At 39.5% G+C, this 20,617-nt stretch overlaps 1 protein-coding gene across 1 annotated transcript; it reads left to right on the top strand.

Annotated features, from left to right (window-relative positions):
• Nucleotides 1-4,454: 4,454 nt before the first annotated feature.
• On the top strand, nucleotides 4,455-15,906 carry ache (acetylcholinesterase (Yt blood group)). Its single transcript, XM_068708769.1, has 10 exons — nucleotides 4,455-4,511; nucleotides 5,306-5,614; nucleotides 7,757-7,991; nucleotides 8,355-8,487; nucleotides 8,585-8,736; nucleotides 9,054-9,240; nucleotides 9,656-9,966; nucleotides 14,181-14,390; nucleotides 14,485-14,642; nucleotides 15,096-15,906. The coding sequence occupies exons 2-10, from the start codon at nucleotides 5,314-5,316 to the stop codon at nucleotides 15,188-15,190; spliced, it is 1,782 nt and encodes a 593-aa protein (XP_068564870.1). The 5' UTR covers nucleotides 4,455-4,511; nucleotides 5,306-5,313; the 3' UTR covers nucleotides 15,191-15,906.
• The last annotated feature ends 4,711 nt before the right edge of the window (nucleotides 15,907-20,617 follow it).

Genomic DNA, 20,617 nt, shown 5'->3' with positions numbered 1-20,617 from the left:
AAACATGGTTATATTATACATTTAGAAACATTTATTAAGGATGAATCATACATGTATTAATGAGACATAGGCTATTTAGACATTCTAAATAGATCTGTAGTTTAAAATTTGGTACAGACACTTACTATGAGGGAATTCTTGGTCCGGGTCAAAATTGACTCGAACCATACTGTGAAGGCATCAAATATAAACAGTATGTAAGGGTTCAGATCATTTTCACAGAGAAAGCTGGAGATGACTAAAGGTTGTCTGCTGTAGTCTGGATGGAGGGCTGAAACAGTAGAACATAAATGTGTCTTGGGCAGGTCTCACCTTGCTGAATTGGCCTGAACTGTCGTTCTGTCCCAGGAAGATTTCTTGAAACTAGATTTGATATTAGCCAATTTATGCCCACCATTATGCTTTTTTTCAGATTTTCAAACAGATAAATCCATCAATTTGTTTCTTTACTTCTATTTCTGCTACTGTCAAATAATATAATCTCTTCTATATGAATATTGTACCGTAGCATTTGCTGCCAAAAACATGGATCGTATAGCCCACTCTGTCAAACTTGACCTTGTCAGGTCTCCATTCTGCAGTCCATTTACTGAGTAATCTAGTTAGAGCGGCATGTTCTGAAACCTGTTAACCAGCTGCCAAACATCCATTACCCCTTTCCCTCCGTGTCTCAGTTCAGCCACATTTAAGTAACACCCCCTCAACCCAACCAGCTACGTCTCTGTTCTCTATCAATCTCTGTTCCACCAATTAGGGAAGTGTATGTCAGTGAAGGATAAGTGCTCTATTACCTCTGAAGGTTAAAATAAATGGGATGCTATTGGTTAATCTGTTGTCTGTGTCCTTGCATGTTAGTGCAAGAGTGCATCCACATGTATCTGCACGTGTCACGCCTCGTATGCACCACATTGTAAAATGTTGGAAATATGACGGAGGATGTGGTGGTGCTGATTTAAACGTTGTTCAAAATGTAAAATGTCCTGTTCAGACTTACACAGTCTCCACCTTCTACTGAACTCTACGTGTAATACTTTCATTAGAATGCAGTTGCCCACAAAAAATTTGCAAACGCGTAGCTGACCAATCTGGACATGTTCTCTACATTCGAGGACTGGAGAACAGGCGCGCCAACCTCATGTCAAAAGGCAGACCACTACCAGATGAGTGGAGGCAACACCCTGGGGTGATGAAGCAGATTTGGACCGTTCACGCTTGACTCCTGAGAGGCAGACCATCCAGGCAAACCATCCAGGCGGCAAGAATGGGATTCAACATTATGTTTTACAAGGCAAAAGTGGTCAGGGTTCCAAATCTGGTGCGAGGAAAAAAGGTTAGATCCCCTGTTCCTTTCAGTTGGGTCTATTCTTTCCTTTTTCTTTGGTGGATAGCGGGCTGTCTCGTGCAGTGTCGACCGCTTTGTTCGGTGGGGTAAGTATCAAAGACATATGCACGGTGGGGTTGTGGTAGACGCCTTGTCTGTATATATGGTTCGATCTTGTTGAAGAAAAACATCGTATAACCAAGCTAAAAACAACATAGTTGGTTTTGTAACAGGTATTTCCGAGAAATGATAAAGTAAGCAGTTCCTAAAAGGAAATATGACGGCGCCAGGAAACTTGGGCGGAGAAAGATAAACACTTTCCGTACGCACATCAACTGTTCTGCCAAATTGGTCTGTTATGATCCACCAGACGTGAACAAAAAGAATATAACATATTTGGAGAGCAAGATGTATTGTGGTTGTAGTTCAACCAACTGGTTTGATTGGTGGAAGGGGGCTAAAGTTAGACTATAAGTGTAAGAACATAAGAACTAATACTTTGGACTTGTTGGATGTTGCTCTACCCAGTTCAATTGCGTACCACCCGGGTTGGCTGCGGCAACCTACTTCTTTGCTGTGCCGGCCTAGGTTATAGGGAAGTCATTTGGGCTGTAGCTACTCACCTCTAACCGGTCAGGATCAGAGCGGTTGGGTTGGTGTACAGCTATGCTTATGCAAATGTTCAGTTGGTGAATGTATGCCCATGATTGGAGAAGAGTATTAACCATAGAGTCCTGTAGAGGGCTCTGCCTGTGCTTTACAATATGGTAACCTTTGTTTTCTGCGATTATGCTATCATTGCTTGCCTAATCAAGATGTCTATCTTGACAAAATACATCTAAGCTAGTTCCTTTATAAATGTATATCAACTGGTTCTTCAGCTATCCAGGTGTGTGTTTGGTTTGATCACTTCATTTCCTCTTGGGCACATCAATATATTTCTTCGAACAGTTGTTTTTGTCATGAATACTTTCACACAGAACATGAATATTAAGGATCAAAAAAGTAATGCTCCTTTTTTTTCAGAACTTTATTTTCAGAATGTGTAGACTAAATGTCTATAATGCTTAAGTAAAATATATAAGTACCTCAAAAATCTCCAGCTTCAAAATGTTGCACACACACACACACACACACACACACACACACACACACACACACACACACAAACATTCCAATGAAAGAGAGAGACAGAAAGAGCATGACATAAACCAATATCCCTCTCTGTGACACCATGATTGGATATTTACTATCGTATTGCTCAATGCTTACACACAAGAAATGTATTAAAAGTTTTTTTTTCTTCCTTTTTTATTTTTCACTGCTTATCCCTGCCTTCATAACAGCAGATTGACATTCAAAGGGCATGGGTGAAATTAACTTGTCTGTATGTGTGTGTGTGTGTGTGTGTGTGTGTGTGTGTTTGGGGGTTACATTCCAGTCCCAAGCCTATTTTGATGATGTTGGAATGAGAGAGAGAAAACATTTTCTCAAAGGCTCCTATCAAATGTCTGTCATTTCTCCCTTTAACTGCCTAATCCCTGATGGTGTGTGGTTATGGTGCTGTCTCGTTTCTCAAACAAACTGTTGGCTGCCTTGCTCTTTCTTTCTGTCTCTCTTCCTACTTCTGTCTGTGCATATTTCTGTCTGTGCCTATACCCAACTCTCCAGCTGAGCTGTACATGTCTCTAAGGAGCCAGACCTTTGTGTTGATGTCCACTGTTACAGCTCAGTGGTATGTTGAACGATGGTGATACAGCGAGAAAGAGAATGACAGGAGACTCTGAAAAAAGAAAACATAGTGTTGTACAGGGTTAAATGTTTTCCTGTGGTTTTAAATTATTGCTTTACTTCTTTTGCCAGGAGGAGGGATTTGATTCCATTAGACATCTGTGAAAAATATTTTTTTGTTAATCATTAATACTGATTAGATTATGAAAACCTATTTGTTTTTTAAATACCAAGATTAAACAAATAAATAGTGATAATACTAACCATTTATTGTAAAACTATATTTCATTTCGTGGGGACTGCTGTTTGTATCTCATGTGAAATTAAAAGTAAAACTCAGTCATCAAGTATATGATCAAGTTATCAATCATCAGTCATTGCCCGTGGGTCCTTAGTGTGTGAGTCATTACTGTTTGCCAATCTCTAGGCACGTGGGTCTTTAGTCAGTCAAGTTAATGCCAACCACGCTGTTTTACAAATCCTGTTAACCCATAATAAAGTCATGAAAGAACCAAACTTCATGAATGTTTTTTGTAACAAAGAAGTATCTGTTCCAATCACTCTATCAGAGAAAAATCAGAGTTGTAGAAATAACTGGAAACTCAAGAGAGCCATGACATTATGTTCTTTACAAGTGTATGTAAACTTTTGACCACAACTGTATATAGCAAATTAATATTAGAGAATAGTACATTAATTAAAAGACATCTGTGTTGCAGAACTTAATTATTTCATCTTTCCTTTCCCATTAATTATCTAATGACCCCTCAGATTTATCTTGCAACACTTTGGAGGGGACCGGCCCCTTAGTTGGGAACCACTGGACTAAACTGTTTATAAAGTAGTTAAAATGAGTCCCACCTCAACAGTACAATACAGTAAAATGCATCTTACAGACCGATGCATCAGCATTTACAATCTAATAAAGTCATGTAAAATGATACTTCAGTCTCAGGGGCCATTTTTCTGCCTTTACTTTTGGAAGTTTTCATTTTGCTGATAATACATTTACTGAAATAAGATTTTGAATACAGAACATGTATTTGTAATGAAGAGTTTTCAGCGTTGCACTGGTACTTAACTAAAGGATCTGTGTACTGCACCACTGGACAGACAGGTGACAGGTGACCTGACTATAGTGTTTTCTAACAAGTGTTAATAAATATGAACACAATGCAGGCCAGAAGACACAATTAATTATTATTATTATTATTATTATTATTATTACTATTATTATTGTGGATGGAAGCGTAAACCAAGTTTTACTTTCATGAAAAATATGTTTTTATATTTGTATCACTTTAGTATTGTTGCTATTATTATAACTGTAGTAGTAGCTGTTGTAGTAGTGGGTGTCACACATGGCCAGCCCAGATACTGTACAGAGGGCTTGTGTCCACGCCTTCTTTGTCCCATCAATACGGTGTCCTCATTCACTCCAGCCAGGCTGTCTGACAAGGTAAGACGTCACTAAGGCTTTCTATGAATTGGTCCTGGTACATTCACTGTCAGGAAATGTTTGAGTCCGGGTGAGAGCGTCTCTCCCCAATTCTCTTTTTAAATGCAGCTGAACGCGGCTTTGCCTCTGTAAACTCACAATGTGCTCCGTCACTGTCTTTTGAAAGTAGAACCGCCTCCACGAGTCAACTGCGCTTTGCATCTTTCTGATCACTCGCGGCATATTTGCTTCCAGATATTGTAGGATTATAATGAGACGCTTCTAAAGTGACGCACATGCTGCGGGAATGTCCACCGCAGCCGCCGTTCGTCGCGCTCTTTTAACGGAACGGGACCTTTGATCCGCACTTTTTGACAGCATCCTCTCCACTTACACGGGTTAAAAATAAACGCGTTCATGCCAGTGGTAACGAAAGCACTCAAATTATTTACTCAAGTTACTGTGGCTAAATTGAAAATGTAAAGTGTCAGCACCCACCGTATTGACATAGCTTCATGAGGAGTGTATGAAAGTAGAACTCATCCGTGGTAAAGTAGAGTTTAGGCCATGTCTGGTGTTCTGGCAACACCAATTATATTATTTAGTGTAATAATTCAATCTAGTAGGCTACATGTTATGATTACATGATATGTACAGTATTGACATAGCTTTGGAGTGAATAAAAGTAGAACGTATCTGTAGAGTTAAAGCCATGTCGGTTATTGTATTCATTATTTAGCGTAATAATTCAATCTAATAAGCAACATTTTGATAAACAATAAAGTGTTTGAGTGTGCTGACTTTTTTCTCCACAGGATTTTCCATGGCGAAAGTTTCTCCCTGTACACGCGTCACCCTTCTTCTTCTGTTACCTTATTTCCTGACTGTATCACTTGCCATCCAAGATGACCTTGTAATCGACACCAGGCATGGGAAAGTTCAAGGAAAGTTGCTCTCAGTGCTGGGTGGCAATGTTAGAACATTTTTAGGAATTCCGTATGGGAAACCACCTGTGGGGAAACTGCGATTCAGCGCACCAGAGCCAGTAGAGAGTTGGGAAGGAGTGAGGGATGCCACCCAATTCCCAAATTCCTGCTACCAATTGCCAGATACAACCTTTCAAGGTACGATTCATGTTTACACGGATGGGCACAATGCCTACATATACAGTATATTGTGTTGTGTACATGTACTGTAGGTTATTCAGGTGGGTTAGTTAAAGCCCTGCCAACAAAATATGTAGTGTGCGTGTGTATTGGGATGTGGCATATGAGGTGTGACACGATTCAGCACACCAATGCTCAGCACCTTCACCGCATACCTGCTTTGGTATTTGTGTGTGTACACGTGTACTTTGGTGAGTGTACTTGGCAAATGTTTTCATTTAGTGCACTGCAGCAAACGTCTATTTTAAATGTATTTCAGCTGTCGTGCTTTCAAATATTTCTGCTTACTTATAAGATTATATTGAATGAAAAGTCCTCCTTCTGAACAAAACAAAGTACTGCTGTTGTGAACCAAGCATTATTGATGCAAACACGGGTTTGCCTTAGAATGTTCCTTAAATTTTCCAGAATAATTAGGATTAATAACTTACAGAAACATTACGTGCAACAGTCCACCTTCTCTTCTCCCCTCTCGAACAGACATCACACCTCATAGTGGCATAGAGTGAGTGTACAGTGGGTTGTGAGGTAGAGTGAGTGTACAGTGGGTTGTGTCGTAGTGTGCGTGTACATAAACCTGCATCTTTTGAATGGTGAGAAAATTTCAAAATGCCAAAGTTTGAGATGTAAACTATTCAGCAGGGCATTAGGATTTAATCGGTTTCTTCTCATATGTTGAATTGTCAGCTTGAGCTAATGAAAGACAGTAAGAAATATAGGGACCATGGTTAACACAATCATTACATACATGACTGTGTAGTACTCAACACAACTCGTAAATAAATCTTCTTATGCAAAGTTGATGGTTTGCCCCTTTCCGTTGAAATTTTACAGAATTAAATCAGACTTAAATCGGGTTAAATCTGATGTTATTGGTCCTTTGTCACACTTGGATGGCCAACATGTTGCTACCTTCAAATTGGGTTGTGTTTACTGGTGAAACGGTGCCTTCTGGTGGTATTCACAACCTCGTAAGTGTACATTTTATGAAAGTTCAGAGTTCTCAAGTTGTGACGTGTTTGCTGAAGTTTTTAGAAATAGCGAGGGTGGAATTCACTTTTCGTTGGATGGTAAGTTAGTATATTGTAATGTTAGTGGTATAGAGCTTTTCTTTGTAATTGTATAATGTCTTAGCGAATGTTGCTATTCCCAACGGCCAAATCTTTTTCCTCTGTATTGCCTTTCCTGCATTACATTACCCGCTCGCTAGCTTGCTAAACTGTTAGCCTCGGTGGCCTCTAGACTTTGACACACCCACAGCACTGTCCATGTTGCTGCTGCCTAGCAGTGGTTTTCTCACAACTTGAACTGCAAGAATATTATGTACACGACCACCCAATGCCGTAACCACGAGCTCATGAGTTCCATTTGAAGGCACCACAGAAGGTCATCTAAGTACATGTTTGATTAACAGATGACCTTAAAAGACCAATGTACCATCTTAAGGTAGGCGTTTCAGTGGGGAACGGCAGTTATATAACACAATGCCACACACGCACGCACACACTCAACTGTTTGGTGCCAGTATAACAGTTGAGCAAACAAAAATATGCATAGACAAGCACGTAAGCACACACAGTTTGACGCAGACTAAGCCCCCCACCCAAGAGAGGGTTTGGGGCTGGGTATTGCATACACATCTATTCGTAGACACAGCCACCTGTCAGGGGTTGTTTCATAGCCAGCTTCAACCAGTGCCAGGCATATGTACAGAAATGATGCCCAAATTTACTCTAAATATAGATATGACAAAACAGATAGATATGGATGTTGGACCGCTGTTCTTTCTTTGGACAAAGCGGTACTCATTAAGTGGAAAACACACAAGGGATTTATTTATTTATTCACCTATGTAATTGTTCGGGAGCTATTCGTCGTAAACTGCCACACAAGTTAAGTGAAGCATCAGCTAATATTTAATCTAAAAATACAGCTTGCAATAAAATGTCATAATTAAGTTGAAATTTAACTGACTGTATGACTGAAGTATGTTTATCTCTAAGCATCTGAAGGAACAGAGATAGAAGTGTATGGCAATTGCTAGACTACAGTCCCAATCAGTCTCCAGTGACCTTGATAAATATTGTAATTTTTTTAAAGGGTTCCAAGGTTCAGAGATGTGGAACCCAAACACTCCTTTAAGTGAAGACTGTCTGTACCTAAACGTCTGGTCCCCGCGTTTCAACAAAACCCAGCCTAAGCCCTCACCACTGGCTCCTGTCCTTGTCTGGATCTATGGAGGCGGGTTCATTCAAGGAACATCCTCTCTGGACGTTTATGATGGTCGCTTCTTGAGTAAATCTGAAGGTGTTGTTGTGGTATCAATGAATTACAGGTGAGAACTGAAGTAAACTGAAACAAATTTAAATAATGAGTGGACATAGCTACTGTATGTAACTGGAAACCCTGCTAATCATTAGCGAGGTGAATATCTGTGAGTTGGATCTCTCCTTTACACTTGACACACTTGGATTTTTGCCTACATCGGAAGTTGCAAGAGGTCAATAAAACGGGTAGTTGGTGTTGGTGCAATAAGCAAAGCAAAGGAGTATGTATATAAAAAGTCCTTACCACTCTGTGCAATACCCTTCTCTTTACTCATTTAGATGGGCTGTGGTATCGACAAGAGTAGATGGATTTATCTTAAGTTAAATGCTGTCACCATCTTTCCTTATTCTCTATTCTCTATTTATTACAGAGTCGGAGCTTTTGGTTTCCTGTCTATTCCTGACGACAAGAACGTCCAGAGCAATGCAGGCCTGCTGGACCAGCGCTTGGCCCTCCACTGGGTTGCCAAAAACATAGCTGCTTTTGGAGGGGATTCTACAAAGGTAAAATGTTTTTGTCTTATAACCTAAAATCAGATAATAAGATTTGTTTATACTGTTTGAACAAACACTAAAACCAGCCGTTGGCTTTTGTTTCCAGGTGACTCTGTTTGGGGAGAGCGCTGGGTCAGCATCTGTGGGCTTCCACCTGCTCTCTCCAGGCAGCCATGGTCTTTTTCAAAGGGCTGTGTTGCAGAGTGGCACTCCTAATGCACCCTGGGCCTCAATCAGCCAGAGTGAGACCTGGCAGAGGTAGGGTGTACTAATTCAGTCACCCTCTTACATCTTTTCACTCCTTCCATCACTCATAAGATCTGTTATGCCACGATTGTCAGTGATCGTTTGAAGCCACAACATGCAACCTTTTACATTAAAGTAACATTCACAGACATTTTTTTATTTATTTCACCACCAGCTTGGACATATACACATGGTGCTTCGTCAAAAGATTCTTAATATATTGGTTCTCTTCCTCAAAATGTGTCAACAATTTGTCTCCGTCTCCCTCACATTCCTCCTCATTCCTTCCGTCACCGATTGCCTTGCTTGCTCTCTACGTCAATATCCAGGTCTATGAAGCTGGCGATGCTACTGGGTTGTCCCCAATCTCCTCCATCTGATATGAAAGCTTGTCTGCAGCAGGCTGATCCTCTGGAAATCTCATCGAAGCAATATGATGTTCTCGTACAGCCTACAATCTTAAGCAATCCCTTTGTCCCTGTTGTTGATGGGGACTTCCTACAAGATAAAGTCGAAGTAGGTGTGTGTGTCTGTGTGTGTGTTTGTGGAGACACCATGTGTTAATGTGGCCATGAAACAGGTTTTGGCGTGTTTTATAAATAAGTTTCAGTATATTTTCACAATCCTACCTCAATTAGCTGGTGTAACAAATGTCAACACCGAAAGCTATGGTTTTTAGATTCAGCATTTGAATAACTATATGTCAAAGCTGTCACACTTTCAAACCTTTAACACATGGAAATACACACAAAAAAAATCAGTTGACCTAATTACTGTGTATTATGTAACATGGCTATAAGTACACATCTAACAAACTTTGACCTAACCGTATCCTGGTATCAGCAAAACATCCAAACCAAGCTCATTGGGCAATTACTGCAGTATTTTTTTATATTACAAACAACAATCGCCTTTTTGTTTTTCTCTGCAGGTGTTGCTTAGTACCGGCAACCTTCCAAAGAAAGAGGTGCTGTTTGGCTTAAACAAGGATGAAGGGACCTACTTCTTAGTTTATGGAATGCCTGGGATTAACATCACCGGTCAGAGTCTTATCACCAGAAATGAGTTCCTGAGAGGAGTCGCCATTACAATGCAACATGCAAGTGATCTCACTAGGGATGGGGCCGTGTTCCAGTATACCGATTGGACAGACGAGAATAACAGGATGAGAAATCGGGACTCACTGGGTAGTCTGGTTGGAGACCAACTGTTTGTTTGCCCTGTGCTAGAGTTTGCTCAGAGGTAATTCTGAGTTGTAATGGTATATCTTCAGCCATGTCTTGCACATTATCCTCCGTGAATCTGCCCTGCACACTGCATATTTACAATTGTGCATTTAACTTTTTTTATCTTTTATATTTATTAGGGCCCGAGCACCGACGTAGTCGGAGCGGAGGACCTATTGTTATTCTAATGTTTTTTATTATTATTATTATTATTATTATTAATATTATTATTATTATTATTATCGTACCAGTTTCATCGCAAAAAGGAGGTGCTTGGGATACTGGGAATCTTTTGAAATTTGGCACAAAATTCAATCGTGGTGAAAATTCCAGTATTATTGGGGTGTCCAGCTGCGGCATGACATTTTGGCTCGATAGCGCCCCCTACAGAGTAGCCCCAACTTTGGGTTTGACCTAGCTGTATGAAATTTGGTAGGTATGTGGAACGTGATGGGACGTACAAAAAAGTCAAAAGGAGGTATATCCTAAACCAAACAGGAAGTCGGCCATTTTGAATTTTATGACGTTTTTGGACCGTTTCAAGGCGCCGTACTTTAACAAACTCCTCCTAGAGATTAAACCCGATTGCCTTCAGATTTGGTCAGTATGCTCTTGAGACCTTGGCAGTGAAACGATACTCAAAGATCAAAAAGTTATCGAACTATGTGTCCGTGGCGTGGCGGCAAAAAAACACCATTCGCCATGAAACAGGAAGTTGTTGTAACGCGGCTGTACATTGCCTAATCTGCTCCAAATTTCTCATATGTCATAACATCCTGACCCTGAACACATGTATATGACAATTTAGAATCATAGTAATAGCGCCACCTAGTGGCAACAGGAAGTCATAGGTTGTGTACTTTGACACCCTACTGCTCACAGATTAATCAGATCCCTCTCAAATTTTGTCACAAAAGCCTTAAGACGTTGATAATGCTTCATTGTGAAAATTGTAGGAAGTTGTCGAAGGGTGGCGACGTGGCGGCTCTGCGAATTTCGATCCTTCGCCATGAACGAATAAACTGATGTAACTCGACTCCGCATCATCAGATCTTTACCAGATTTCACATGTTTGATTAAACTCCAGGCCTGAAGACATCTGCAAGCCAATTTTGAATCATAGTCATAGCGCCACCTACTGGCAACAGTAAGTTAAAGTCTTTATACTTTGGCTTGTTTCTCTTAGTTGGAAAATCAGATCAACATCAAATTTGTTCCACACAAATGTAAGAAGTTCATAATGCCAGTTCTCTAAGCTTTTGATGTTTCGTCGAACGCCATTGCCGTGGTAACGCAGTCTTCGCCGTGAAAAACGATGGTCATTTGGAGAGGTTAAAAAAGCTCGAAACACAAGCAAACTTGACACACAGATCACAAGGCCAAAATGTAGTTCTATAATATGATTTTATTCAATCAGAGTGTTAAATCGGCTCAATAGCGCCCCCTACAAAATTTCGACGAAGCAGCCCTCGCAGTACGTTTCACATAGATTAACAAAATTTGGTAGGCACATGTATCACATGTGGACTTAAGTAAAAGTCTCTTGGGGCCATGCCCTAAACCCAACCGGAAGTCAGCCATTTTGAATTTAGTCTGAATTTCTAGTGTCGTTTTTTCAATTTCCAGGCGCTCTACTTTAACAAACTCCTCCAAGAGATTAAACCCGATTGCCTTCAGATTTGGTCAGTATGCTCTTGAGACCTTGGCAGTGAAACGATACTCAAAGATCAAAAAGTTATCGAACTATGTGTCCGTGGCGTGGCGGCAAAAAAACACCATTCGCCATGAAACAGGAAGTTGTTGTAACTCGGCTGTACATTGCCTAATCTGCTCCAAATTTCTCAGATGTCATAACATCCTGACCCTGAACACATGTATATGACAATTTTGAATCATAGTCATAGCGCCACCTACTGGCAACAGTAAGTTAAAGTCTTTATACTTTGGCTTGTTTCTCTTAGTTGGAAAATCAAATCAACATCAAATTTGTTCCACACAAATGTAAGAAGTTCATAATGCCAGTTCTCCAAGCTTTTGATGTTTTGTCGTACGCCGTTGCCGTGGTAACGCAGTCTTCACCGTGAAAAACGATGGTCATTTGGAGAGGTTAAAAAAGCTCGAAACACAAGCAAACTTGACACACAGATCACAAGGCCAAAATGTAGTTATATAATATGATTTTATTCAATCAGAGTGTCAAATCGGCTCAATAGCGCCCCCTACAAAATTTCGACGAAGCAGCCCTCGCAGTACATTTCACATAGAATAACAAAATCTGGTAGGCACATGTATCACATGTGGACTCAAATAAAAGTCTCTTGGGGCCATGCCCTAAACCCAACCGGAAGTCAGCCATTTTGAATTTAGTCCGAATTTCTAGTGTCGTTTTTGCAATTTCCAGGCGCTCTACTTTAACAAACTCCTCCCAGGGAATTAATCAGATCAACTTAGAATTTGGTCAGAACAATCTAAAGACCTTTGTGATTAAAAGTTACTCAAAGCTTGTTGTTTCGTGAAATGCCGTTGCCGTGGCGATGCATTCCTCGCCATGAAAAACAAAGGTGTTTTTGAGGGGCTAAAAATACTCAAAACAAAATCAAACTTGTCACACACATTTAAAATCCTGAATGTAGTTATCTGATGTGATTTTAATGCTTCAGAGTGGCAACTCGGCTCGATAGCGCCCCCTACAATATTTCGACGATGCAGCCCTCGCTGTGCGTTTCACGGAAATGTATGAAATTAAGTAAGCAGGTGTATCACATGTAGACTGAAAAAAAAGTCTTAGGGGTCCATGCTCTAAACCCAACCGGAAGTCAGCCAATTTGAATTTTGTATGAATTTCTTGTGGTTTTATTTCCCTTTCCAGGTGCTGCACTACGAACTTCTCCTAGGGAAATAATCCGATCATCTTAAAATTTGGTCAGAACAACCTAAAGACCTTAACGATTAAAAGTTACTAAAAGCTTGATGTTTCATCGGATAACATGGACTTGGTGTCGCGGCAATTCTACATGATTCGCCAGCATCCACCAAGCTTTTGTAACTCAACCTTACTTTGTCAAAACTGCCCCAAACTTGACATGCTTGATTGCTGTCGTGATTTTAGGACTTCTGCATGCCAATATTAACTCATAGTCATAGCGCCACCTACTGGCAACCACGGACGTAAACAGAATTCTATAATAACAGCGGCCCAAACAGGGTTTGTGGGCACACCATGAGAAAAAGACTTCTCTGATCTAAATATGTGCAAACTAAGATGCTTGGAGAACAAAAGTTAATCAACAGTGTTTTTCAAACCATGTCAGTGGGCATTAGTATAAATGATCTGTCCAGAGCTTCTACATGAGAATCAGCTTAAATGTTACAATGAATGCTTCACACTACAATCTAAAGTTACAGAAGAGCTTAAAATGAAAACAGTGTCAAATTAAAGTGTTCAAGTAAAAACAAATGACACTGCTGTTCTGTTAACTTTCATGTAAGTCCAAATACAATCAGCAGGACACTGCAGGGAGTTGAACTCCATCCCAGTAACCTGACAGTCTGTTATGTTACAAATACTGAAGCACATTCACACGTTCATTTTCTTAATGATCTTAACAGAATAATAATATAGTATATAGTATATAGAATAGTAATAACTTACATTTATGATTGTATCGGAGGTACACTCAAAACATTTGAGGCTTAAGACCTGGCAACATGGTCTTGCTATGCTGCTGGTCGACGCAGGAAATATCATCTAACTTGTGCACGCAGTGTATGATGGTCACAGAAATGCATTGCCGCATCAACCAGAGTCCTGCCAGTACCCTCGACGTGTGTGACGTTGCGAGGGCCCGATCAATGCTGCTTGCAGCTTTAATTTATCTTATTTTTCTGAATTCTTGAATCCTTGTTTTACAGATTAGACAGTACAATACAATCCAGAAAAGTACAGTTTGAGTAATCCATGAAATTGAAGACTTACTAGATACCAAAAAGCTAAAGTTGAGCCTTGTCCTCTAATGAATGAGGAGGCTGCATTATTTTAATACAGGTCTCATCTGTTTGAACACTACCCTATCCAATTTAATGGTTTGGGTCCTAAAAAAATAGGATAAACAGTCAATCCTCATTTCTTGTGGTTGTCACACATGTTCCTGTTGTCTTTTCTCTAAATTAACCAGACCTAGTGCAGTACAAAAATAGTTAAATGTTGTTTGTTTGTTTATTTTTTACCAGGTACTCTCAACGTGGTGGTAAGACTTTCCTTTATTTATTTGACCACCGGTCGTCCGTCAATCCTTGGCCAGAATGGATGGGCGTTATGCACGGTTATGAGATAGAATTTGTCTTCGGAATGCCTCTGAATGCATCCCTGGGATACACGAAGAACGAAGTGAACATGACAAAGAAGTTTATGAAACACTGGGCCAACTTTGCCCGGACGGGGTATGTATAATCAGATAGACATCCAGTCACTCAAGCTGTTTGAGGACCCTCAGGGCACTGTTGAATTGTCTTGATTGGCTGTTCTTTTTGTCAGGAATCCAAGCATTGATGGAGATAACTGGCCCGTGTTCACCCCTGAACAGCAAGGGTATGTCACTCTGAACTACAACCATCCAGAACGAAGGAGGATGATGAGAGCTGAAGAGTGTCACCTCTGGAACACATTCATCCCAAAAGTACAGAAAGTCTCAGGTTGGACATCTATCTATCTAGCTTCTCTATCTTATCCATCCATCCCAAACACTCAACACTACAATACACACAAAACTCTATAAACGTATCTGTAGTAAGAGGCATTGCATCAGGCTCTGCCAGGCAGGCGTTTTGCCTTGTTTAGTCTGTGGAGGAGATTTGTATCCAGGTTTGCTCCCATCCACTTCACTACAAGTCTGGAGGTCTCAGTGGGAGGAGAATAGGGTCAGTCATCACTTCACTGAACTCTGATCACACACAGTGTGAATAATGTTCATACACCTCTCTATTGTGGTCATTATTCATTTTATTGAAAGTGACAGGAACATAAAATGTAAATAAATGTAACTAAACCGTTAAATGTGCATATACGTACACATCTTGTTACATTTAAAAATCATTTTGTGAAAGATTACAAAATGAAAGTCCTTCTCTCTGCCTCTTTCTCCACAGATGATCTGCTGTCTTGTGTGAAAGCAAATGGGATTATACTCCATTGTAACTACACCTTCCTCCTCATTCTATTGGTTATAACTTTGACCTATTGATATAGGGAAGAGACCTGTGTTCTGTACAGCCATATCCAACAGCTTACATAAAATATAGTTGTTTGGGCTTTACTGTTTAAATGTGTGATTACTGAATATTTGTATTTTATGATTTTTACTGTGTTAAGTGTGTGTTTTAGTTAAACAAATGCTCTTGCAACTGTTCTTTCAATAATCAGAATTCACAGTAAGAGATGCAGCTATTCACATATCATGGTATAACAACATGCTCCCCAGCTCTGCAGGCATTGCATTTTCATGAGCTTTCAGGTAGGAGCATTTCTTTTGCAGCTACTGGTGCTGCACAATGCCCAAAAAACAAATAGTGGTTTAAGTTATGACAAGAGAATTTGATTTCTCATAATAGTCAGCTACCAGTTTGTTTCTACTTGTTTGTCTTTCTTTCAAAAGTGTTTGTATAAATTGTGCTGATTGCAGAGTAGGCTAATTAAAAAATTAGAGTGCACTTGTATTGGAAAAATATGTTTGTGAACACCATGCAGTTGACTTCAATCAATCAAATGTTGAATTCAAATGCATTATTTGCTTGTTGTAAAGTAAAATCTGTCCCAATTGGCTATTACCACTTCAATGTATAGACTACTTCATCACAATGACAATCAGTGTGCTGTAGTTATTATTAATGTGTTGTCTATTGTATTTATCAGTAAAGTCCATGAACTGATTATTAAAGATTTGGATATAATGTTGATCAACATTGAGGTCTGTTTTGACTGATGTTACATCACCCGTGCTTCTTCCAGCAAACATGCACACAAAACACTCACCCGCTCTCACCTCCTCTACGTTGTACAAAGGCTTATTCGTTTTTTTGGTATCGAATTTGGTATTTCTGAGGGAGTGTGAGAGAGACTAAGAGAGAGCGAGAGAGAGAAGAACTACAAAGACAAGGAAGACAAGGGGATCTTAGTATAATACTACAAGGAAGTCTTTGAAGGTACAGTACCAGAGTTCTTTTAGCCCCCACTGAGTATCTTCACTATGTTAAGTCAAGGTGATGCTCCTCACTTGTTATGACCACAGGGATCAAGAAAAGCTAAAAATTAACACAAAAAAGTAGGCAACTGTTTTAAACTTTTTTTTCATTGCATCTGAAGTGGGAATGATGCTGTGGGACAGCAAGGTGTGTGGCATTACCCTTGAGGAAACTTTAGTTTCGTCGCCAAATGATACACAAATACCTTTTTTGAAGGACGAACAGCTGCTTCACAGGAGGTGAGTTGTTTTGACTCGTGTCAGTGCCACAGTTTAGTTCTCAGACATGACACTTTGACAGATATTAGGGGTGAGCTGTGATTAATGCGCATGACAGTGACAGCTTCATTAGTTAAGAGAGCATCACCTCCCACTGCGTGTCATGTGAAATTAACATTACCAACCCCCAGGCATAGCTGAGGCTGAGAAGACATTGTCGAAAGAATGACAATGCTTAATGTGAGAGACCAACGTTTGTTTCACGAGACAGAACTATGTGGGGAGTTCTCAAGAAAATTGCAGTCCTTAAAAAAGGCAACCATTTATATTTGAAGTTTTGCATGCAATTAAAATGTTCACCAACTATTCACTGAAGCTTTCTTTGGTTCTTGATTTTATGTATTTCATTCTTCTTCAAATATCCATATAATGTATTTAAACCATAAACAAAGTGTATTAAAGCCTGAACTAACTAATATCAAATACATATTCATGTACACTGGGCATGTGGGTGCCGGGGTAAACAGGAGGTAGATTGGTACTTAAGATCTTCCTCCCAACCATGCACTAAAACATCCACATTTCAAATATATATATATATATATATATATATATATATATATATATATATATATATATATATATATATATATATATATATATATATATATATATATATATATATTTCAAACGTTACAAGGCTGCAGGTCTTGCTCTGTCTCTCCTTCAAACAGTTAAACCTCAAATTGACTTTAAACATTTAAACAACACACTAGATTATGGGTGAAGAGATTTGATCCACACAGGTCTCTCAGTAGTTTTCTCTCGGTTTCTTTGTTGTCTGTTTTCACGCTCTGCCGGGTCGTACTGGAGAGCATTAATGCTTTTGTTCGTTTACAGTTTCTTTGTGAACTTCATAATAGTTGTGCAGAGCAAAATAAGCATTGATAAGAGAAGGAAATTACTTGTGACTTTAAAGATCCGCTCCGTAGGGAGAAAAACGCCGCTGGACACGGCGCTCGCAAATTGCTCCAATAATAGCTTGCTTCCTCCACATGTCGGCAGTAGTAGAATTATAAAATGCAGAATTTAACTGCACAACAGCCATCCACACTACAATGCAACCCCAGAGTTTTCAAACTAACACGGCATCAGTAGCGTTTTCAAATGCCTCAATTTTTTGGGGGTTTTAAAAACTCCGGAGTTGTGTGGACGCTAGGCGTAAACGTAGCAAAAGAAATGCATTTCAAAACAAAAACGTAGTAGTGTGGATGTAGCCTTAGGTCACCGTCTAAAGGAGGCAACCACTTGGCATCCTTACTAGGTGCCTTATCCACAGCAATTGACTCATCATTTCGACTCTGAGGTACCATCAGTATTGCCAACTTTTTTGCTGACTGATTATGTGTTTCAGTAAGGTTTCAATGTGGATTTGATACTTTATTCGTACATTAATACAAACTAAATATGTTTGGGTTTTGGACTGATTGATTAAACAAGACACCTTGAGGTCTGGGACAGTAAGAATATGCTTTTTCACAATTATCTGACATTTTCAGAAAGTATGAGACACTAATGAGCAGATTAATCAATAATGAAAATAATCATTAGTTGCAGCCCTAAATGCGGACTTTAAGCAATTGGATTTTTCAATGAGGGACACAAGTAATACAAAGTGACATACAATTACAGTAGAGGGACTGATCAAATGTTCATACTGTATAAGACCTGTCCAGTCCTGTGTCAGTTTTCAATTTTGTAAACCTGAGATGTGAAAAGGCCCTCTAGCAATTTCCTAAAAAACGCCCCAATATTGATAATCACTGAGCAATTACTTTGCATGCCCTTTAACTGGATCCATGCCTGGTAAAATCTGTATTATCTTTTTATAAAACTATTTAATACTTCATGACCTACTTACTATGCTGTTATGGTCCCTTTTAGGGTTTCCTTCATGTTTTTTCCTTTAGCTCAGGGTTTGTGGTTATTTCATCCTATATAATGTCTACTTTATGTTTCCTGTGTGTTAAACTATGCTGGGTCTGTACCGTAATACATCAACTCATAACTTTGTTATGATAATGGAAACAATAGCAGTTTAACGCTTTCTCCAAATAATTATATATATATATATTTATTATGTACCTTATTAATGTATAATAATAAGATATACATATATTCGTAGGTTGGATCACGTTGTCAAATACATAACTAGGCTACCACATGAACTCTTTCCCCTCAAACCCTTTTAATACAGCTGCGACAGGGTAAATTGAAACATCCTTTTTTCACAAGCTATTCAGTTTATTATCATACAAAAACCTAAAACACCTTCAAAGGTTTTGTCAGGACATGAAGCCCAGGAAAGAGCAGCGCTCAACTGGTTAATGCCATAAGAAGAAGCATTTCAGACGTCCCCCCGAGTTAACCAGAAAACGCTATTTGACACCATGGCAAAGCGAGATGAGTCTGACCTCGGCTGTCAGTTGAGACAGAGACACACATCATTCAAATGAGACAGGCAATTAGGGGAAGGACAAATCCAGACAGCTAAAGAGAAACAGAGAAAGAAACAGGGAAGTACAGGAAGAGATGGGCATAGGCTGCGGTGATGTGGGGGAGCAAAAAGAGTGGTGGAAGAGATAGAGGATACAGCAGCAGGGGAAAAAAATGAACACAAAAGTGTGGTACGAGAGAGAAGGAGAAAAAATATGATTAAAAAAACACACAGAAAGGGACTTTCAAAATGAGAGGGGATTTGGTGACACTGAAAAATACAAGGAGAGGCAGCAGTCTTTCATCAAGCTACTGATGAGAGGAAGCGGAAAAATATAATAGCATCATTCTATGGAAATTGAAAAAGGTCTGGGAAATATTATTTAACTTTTTTAATATTTTGTATGCACACTGTATGGTTTCCTACAGGGGCATGGGGATAACTAAAGAAATGGAGAAGCAAATACAAACACAAACTTCTCATTTGCCTGACGTCAATGTTTCCCTTACCTCACGCCCTACAATTACACCAACGATGTCTTCCCACACTCATTCACCCTCAAGGATAGGCGTTCATAATTTTGAAATACAGAACAATATTTTTGTGCTGTGCTGGGTTGCATCCTCACAGAGTACAATAGTGCTATCAAGCTTGTTTTGTAAAGTATACTTCTGCGGTGTGCAGGATGGAGCAGCTAGGCCGAGGTGGATGTGTCCCTTCTACAGCTCACATCGACAATTCACCTTCCAGCAAGTGTTTTTTATTTCTGTCTAACTTCCTCTCTTAAGGGTAATTTTAATCATTCATTTCCATTTCATTTTTACTCTTTGTTGATGTTTTTTGGGGGGTTTTACCCAGAGAGTGTAATAGAGTTGGAACAAGCTTTAAGCGGGTATTAAAATAAAATATCTTAAATTGTCAGAGCACAGACTGGATTGTGCTATATTTACAGCTGCCTTGGTGTTAAGAATATATGCATACTTCGTGTGGGGGAACAAATACTATCAAAGGTGTTGCCTCGGTGTCACTCCCTGTTTATGTGTATGTCATCGAGGTTTTCTTAATTTTGATTGTTACAAAGACGAGGAATACTGAACCCACTTGAGTCCAACCCAAGATTCTTTTGTTACAGCCGGGAGGAGAACAGTGTGTCAAATATAGTATTATATCTAAATATACCCTCTTCCACCATCTTGTCCTATATCATAGGCATATTTAGGTCGTAACCAGTTCCCTTGGGTAACATACCTCTTTGTACATTAAAGGTATGTAATAACTTTGCTGGAGTCTGCAGATTCATGGGGGTACCGATATACTAATAATAGTATACAGTTGTCCTCTATACACACATACAGTATTTAAATGAGTTGAACATATTTCAAAGCTTGGGTAATTAACATTGGAGAATCCAGCAAGAGTAAGCTAGGTTTTAAAAATCATAAAACTGAAAATACCAGCCCTGTGATGCCATCTCTTTCCCAATGGAAGTAGCTGCAGCACTAGCTCCAAAAGAAAGAAATATCCAAGTCGACAATAGTATCAGGCCTCCCTCAAAAGCCATTACCCCAAAATGATCATGATCATAAACAAATCCTAATAAATAAACAATAAACATGACTATTGTTAGTACTCACAGCTGTCAAGCTAGCAGCCTGTGGAAGATACCAGTGACATGCAATGAGTGCATGGGCATAGCCCGTGCAGGCAGTCAAGCA

The sequence above is a fragment of the Cebidichthys violaceus genome, unplaced genomic scaffold (genome assembly GCF_023349555.1).
Source record: "Cebidichthys violaceus isolate CVI_PGR_0920_01 unplaced genomic scaffold, fCebVio1.0.p SCAF_1, whole genome shotgun sequence".
Classification (NCBI taxonomy): Eukaryota; Metazoa; Chordata; class Actinopteri; order Perciformes; family Stichaeidae; genus Cebidichthys; species Cebidichthys violaceus.
Note: the sequence above shows the minus strand (reverse complement) of the source record. Positions and strands in the feature narration are given on the sequence as shown.

Bases quoted from the DNA above. Each gene is read 5' to 3' on its own strand.
- ache (XM_068708769.1), top strand. From the start codon at position 5,314: ATGGCGAAAGTTTCTCCCTGTACACGCGTCACCCTTCTTCTTCTGTTA. The intron at 7,992-8,354 runs GTGAGAACTGAA...TATTTATTACAG, and splicing joins GTGGTATCAATGAATTACAG to AGTCGGAGCTTTTGGTTTCC. The intron at 14,391-14,484 runs GTATGTATAATC...TCTTTTTGTCAG, and splicing joins GCCAACTTTGCCCGGACGGG to GAATCCAAGCATTGATGGAG.